General features: G+C 45.0%; 1 protein-coding gene across 1 annotated transcript in view; it reads left to right on the top strand.

Moving 5' to 3' along the window:
- The window catches only part of LOC135211196 (mitotic checkpoint serine/threonine-protein kinase BUB1-like), a 201,531-nt gene that overhangs the window by 29,632 nt on the left and 165,899 nt on the right, over positions 1 to 6,000 (top strand). Inside the window, exon 7 of the mRNA XM_064244418.1 lies at positions 5,842 to 5,998. Coding sequence (XP_064100488.1) covers positions 5,842 to 5,998 — 157 coding nt within the window. The remainder of the gene's footprint in view (positions 1 to 5,841; positions 5,999 to 6,000) is intronic.

Below are 6,000 nucleotides of genomic sequence, written 5' to 3' on the forward strand. Positions count from 1 at the left end.
AGGAGCACTGGTGTCCACAATCTTCCTGCAGTTTCGTGCCGGACCAGTTTTTCCGGGAAGATTGTCAGTCCTCTTCGGATAGCGTAACTTGGGACGGAGTCAGACGCTCACGTGCGTTACAGCGCTCGCGTCTTGCGAGACTGACTCGCATCGTTATGTATCGATAGGAGTTTTGACTCGTTTGCCTCATTTGTCTCGAGCTGTTTCGACTCGTTCGCTTCATTCGCCTCGAGCTGCTTCGACTCGTTTGCCTCATAAATCTCATGGTGTTTCGACTCCCAGTCGTTCGTTTTCGAAGAAGAGCCGTACGACAGCCACGACTTCGTCTTCACCTAAGGATGATTCGAAGGCCAAACCCTTGCTAGAGGATTCCGCTTTGGGTCCCTTTAAACATCAACTTCTAGAATTGATGGTCTTTTTGAAGAAGACAACGAGCCAGATGGAAGAGGAAGATGGGGTATCGGCCGTCCTGTCGGAAGAGAAACTCAAGACCAGGATTCGAAGCCCTCTTCTGCTTATTCTAGTCTGTTAAGGTTTCTTTTACAGACTTATCTGGCCTTTTTTGAACCAGCTTCACCTTCTTCACCTCCGTCGATGTTTGTGAAGGATAGGAGATCAGCGCCTTCGGGGTTACCGAAACCAGTTCTTTCTCAGTCCTCGAAGAAAGCACTGAAGGAAGTAGAAGAGTGGCTTGCTAAGAAGAGGGAGTCAGGCAGGGCTTCGTTCGGCTTCCCTCTGTCGAAGCTGCAGAATAAAACCTACAGGTTTTATGCGAGAGGAGAAGTTCCTTCTTTGGGAGTTTCTGCCTCTTCCCAAGGAGACTTCTCCGGCCTTGTGGACTCTCACAGAAGAGCAGCGTTCACGGCTGCCAAAGTGTTGTTCTCTTCACCCGAGGTAGATCACCTGGTGAAGAACTTATACAAGGTGATCGAAGTCTTCAGTTTTCTGGATTGGACTATTGCAGCGTTAGCTAGGAAAATTGAAGATTGTCAGTCTCTGGATGAGGATTTCTCTGCTGACTGGCTCAATGTGTTGTCCTGTGCGGACAGGGCAGTTAGAGACGGTTCAGGGGAATTGGCCACCCCATTCACTATGGGAGTACTAAAGAAGAGAGAACGGTGGTGCTCCTTCACATCTCGAGGAGTAACCACGAACCAAAAATCGGCTTTGTTGTTCTCCCCCAAGTAAATCTCCTCTGTTTCCAGAAGAAACCATCAAGCATGTGCTGTCGGACCTCGAGAAAAAGTCCACCAATGATCTTCTTTTTCAGTCAGCGAGAACACCTAAGGAACCTCCAGCGACAGGAGCCAAAGCTTCTCCTCTACAAAAGCATCCCTTTCGAGGAGGTAAGTCGAGGTGGCAGCAGAGACCAAGAACTAATCTACGAACCACCTCCAAGTCTACCAAGAAACCTTCCTTTAAGACAGATAAATGATCGGAAGGTCCTTCACACACCCGTGGGGGCAAGACTCCACGACTACTGGGAGGAATGGAGTCGAAGAGGGGCAGAACAGTGGGTAATACTGGTGCTTCGAGAGGGATATGTGATACCTTTTACGCAGGATCCACCACTGTACAATACACTTGTCTGTTTGACAGCATACTCAACAGGATCAACAAGAGCTTTGGCTTTAGCCAAAGGAGTAGAAGAGCTCATCAACAAAGAGGCCATAGAGGAGGTAACAGACACTAACTTCCCATGGTTTTACAACAGGCTCTTTGTAGTCCCCAAGGCATCAGGGGGATGGAGACCTGTGTTGGACGTAAGCGCTCTGAACCTCTTTCATCTGGAAGACGAAATTCCGAATGGAAACCAGTTGATCGGTAATGTCAGCCATCCAACCGGGCGATTGGATGGTATCTCTCGACATGAAGGATGCATACTACTTCCATGTCCCCATCCATCAGAACTCCAGGAAGTTCCTGAGATTTGTCTTCAAGAAAGTCTTCTAGTTCAGAGCCCTCTGCTTCAGTCTGTCAACCGCCCCTCAAGTATTTACTCGGATTCTCGCTCCTCTGGGAAAGTGGCTGCATTTGATGGGGATCAACATAGCTTTTTACTTAGATGACTGGCTCCTGAGAGCCAGATCCAGTCGTCAGTGTGTGAAGGACTTGGAGAAAACGCTTACTTTGACACAACAATTGGGTATCATAGTAAACACGGAGAAGTCCCAATTGATTCCAACTCAGAGGAGAGACTATTTAGGGATGATACTAGACTCTCTAGCTTTTCGGGTTTTTCTCTCCCCAAAGAAGATAGTCCTTCTTGTCGACAGTCCAGCAATTTCTGGTTCGCCCGTCCTGCTCAGCGCTTGAATGGATGAGTTTACTCGAGACCCTGGTGTCAGTGGAGAGTTTTGTCAGGTTAGGACGTTTACACATGAGGCCGCTTTAGTTCTTCCTGAAAGCAAATTGGTCTCGGAAGACACAGTTGGACTCACTAGTTTTCCTCCTGACAGAAGAGATTAAGGTGGATCTTCATTGGTGGCATTCGAGGGAAAGATTACAAGAAGGAATCTTCCTAGTTGTGTCGAACCCCGACCTGCAGTTCTTCTCGGACGCCTCAGACAGCGGATGGGGAGCCCTCCTAGGAGACAAGAGAGTATCAGTTCTGTGGACAGAATGAGAAAAGACCTGGCACATCAATGGGAAGGAATTGAAGGCCATCCTCTTAGGGCTACAAGCGTTCGACCACTTAGTCACCGGAAGAAACTTAGCGGTCTACTCGGACAACACCACAGCGTTGTCATATGTACGGAAGCAGGGAGGGACCCACTCGTTCTCTCTCAACAAGATAGCCGAAGATCTCCCCACCTGCACGAACGAGAAGAGGATCACCCTTTTTCCAAGATTCATGCAAGGGAGAATGAATGTACTTGCAGACGAACTGAGTCTGGTAAATCAGGTGTTACCAACAGAATGGACTCTGAACGAGAGTGTGTGTCAGGAACTCTGGAAGCTTTGGGGAAGACCATCAATAGATCTGTTCACCACATCGAGGAACAATCGCCTTCCCATTTTCTGTTCTCCGATTCCAGAACCACTAGCGTGGAGAACAGTTGCGATGCTGCTAGATTGGACAGGACTGGATGTTTACACTTTTCCTCCCTTTGGGATGATAAGAGAGGTCTTAAACAAGCTTCAATCGCACCAGAATGTGACAATGACCCTAGTAGCGCCATTCTGGCTCAGGAAAGAGTGGTTCCCGGACCTTCTCAATCTGGTGGTGAATTTTCCCAAACTACTTCCACAAAATCCATCACTTCTCAGACAACCCTATTTCAACCGATATCATCAAGGGTTGTCCGCTCTGGCCCTGACAGGATTCAGAGTTTTTGCGAAGGGCGTCAGAAGCTATTGCTAGCTGCAGAAGAAGCTCTTCTGCCAAGCTCTACCAGTCCAAGTGGATAGTATTTAGGTCATGGTGCAGACGACATAGCATCTCTTCTTCTGAGACATCTATAACAGAAATTGCGGAATTTTTCTTATTTCTGAGGGACACCAAGAAGTTGGCCACTTCAACTATTAAAGGATATAGGGCCATGCTTTCATCGGTTTTCATAGAGGCCTCGACATTTCGTCAAATCAGGTCATCGGTGACCTAATCAGATCCTTTAGTTCCTCCAAGATTTTCAAACCTGAAGAAGTGGAATGGAACTTGGATGTAGTTTTAAGGTGGCTCAACGGCTCCCAATTCGAACTGTTGAATTCTGCAACCTTGAGGGACATAACTAGGAAGACACTATTCCTAGTCGCATTAGCCACAGCGGGAAGAGTAAGCGAGTTGCAGGCGATGAGTAAGGAAGTGGGTTTCGCCCAGGGCAATACAGTTTGCTCTTATGTAACAGACATTCTTGCTAAAAGGGAGGATCCTTCGAATCCTTGGCCCCGTTGTTTCACGATAAAGAACCTAACGGGCTTAGTCGGGTCGGACGATGAGGAACGTACATTGTGTCCGATCAGAGCCATCAGACACTACGTGACTAGGACAGAAACTGTGAGAGGAGAGTAGAGCCGACTCTGGTGCTCGGCCTCTTTCAAAGAATGCAATGTCCTTTTTCCTGAGGAGTTTGATCCAAGAAGCGCATGCCCAAACTCAGGAACATGCTCTTAGGGTGCTGAAAGTGAAGACGCATGAGATGCATGCAGTAGCAACGTCTTTGGCTTTCAGACATAATATGTGTCTATCCTCCATTATGCAAACTACATTCTGGAGGTCGAAATCGGTGTTTGCATCGCACTATTAGAAGGAGGTAGAAACTATTTACGAAAACTGCTTTAGATTGGGACCATTGTCAGTAGCGGGAATGGTGTTGGGAGAGGAAGCATAGGGGGACTCGGTTTTTTCCCTCTACTATCTCCTCGCCTTAAATTTGAGGTTTTTTGAGTTTGTGGGAAGCCTGGGGGTACATGTACCTGAAGTACCCACCAGTCCTTATATCTGGTTAAGGGTACCATATGGTTTTTAGCGTAGGTGATGGTTTTGTGTGGTTTTTATCTGGTCTTTTCACCCAGGGCAAGGGCATATTATTGTTGTTTTTGTCAATCATAGGTGCACTTCCATGATTGCAAAAATCCCACCATTAGTAGGGACGACACTGGCCTTTACTGCCACGTCTCCTACATGTGATGAGAGCGCCGACCAGAGGCAGTATCTACCTGTAGCTGCTCTCTCACAAGGTAAGGTACTGCAGACATTATATATAATGTGAGCACATGACTGTTGCTTTTGTTCATAAAGCTGTCCATATACCCACCTTCCAGGTAATGTGGAGTCAGCTAATGTAATTGTTTGGTAAGTCACTTATGTGAAAATGATATTTTAATAAAATAAGGTTTCACTTATACTTACCAAACAATTATATCAGAGCCCTCCCTCCTCCCCACAGATGGATGTTGTGGCTCAACGAATTGAAGAGTCTAAGCTCAGCAGTACCAGGTATTCCCGAAAGTGGGCGGGATCTGTATCACCTACACAAACAATGGCAGCACTGCTACCGCCGCCAGGAATTTGAATTTTCTACTGCCAGGTAAGAAAGCGTACAGCTGATGTAATTGTCTGGTAAGTATATGTGAAACCTTATTTTATCATTAAAATATAATTTTTAAATGTTAATGATTTTAATGTTCATGAGACAGCAAGGTTTTGAATGTAGCTTGAAGCATTCCTCAATTGTAAAGATTTAAGATAAAAGTAAGGTTCAGTTAGATTTTGGCTAAGAAGCTCAAAATGCTGCAAACTGAACAGAAGTGAAAACACTATTGCTAATGGTGTCTTGCTGTAAATTTATGGCATAATGGATTGGTTTCATATGCCCTTGTCTCTAGAATTGAGAAGTGTTGCAGAGGCAGCATTATGTAGTAGGACAGGTGTGTATGGAAGGCAATAAGTGTTTAGTTGACTGATACTCAATAGCTCTGACTTCAACACAAGATAAATTAAATGAGAAAATGTGTGAATTTAAACAGGAATGTCAGATCATAATAAAAACAATGATGATAATCCTAGGAAGCACATGAGCATGCATTGAGTGAAGTCACTCAAGGTGTACTTCTCCCTTGAGCCAGTAGTGTGAGCTAGGCAAATACAACAAGATTTTTCTATCAAGGTCTTCTAGTTTGGTATTTGTACAGATTAAGGTTTTTGTGATTAATGGATTTGGAAGAACAGATAATTTGACGAGTATGGTCTCAATTTTTAAAATGAAGTTATAAGAAATTGTTTATTTTGATGGACTGATTTTTAAAACTTGTATGTTGGCTAATGTAATATAATTACAGCACCAGAAACTTGGTTAAGGAGAATACTTTTTACTTTTGTAGTGCATTCTTTTTTTACAGTTCATGAAGATGCAGGTGTATCTCAACTTGGTATAACTCCTTCCAAGTTACCAGCGACCAGTAATGTTCTCTCAGTTCGTGAGAACTTTAATGACTGGAATGTCCCATTGTTTGTTCCTGAGCCATTTGATCCAAAAGTTCAACCTCAGTATTGCAAGC

This window comes from Macrobrachium nipponense, chromosome 4 (assembly GCF_015104395.2).
Source record: "Macrobrachium nipponense isolate FS-2020 chromosome 4, ASM1510439v2, whole genome shotgun sequence".
Classification (NCBI taxonomy): domain Eukaryota; kingdom Metazoa; phylum Arthropoda; class Malacostraca; order Decapoda; family Palaemonidae; genus Macrobrachium; species Macrobrachium nipponense.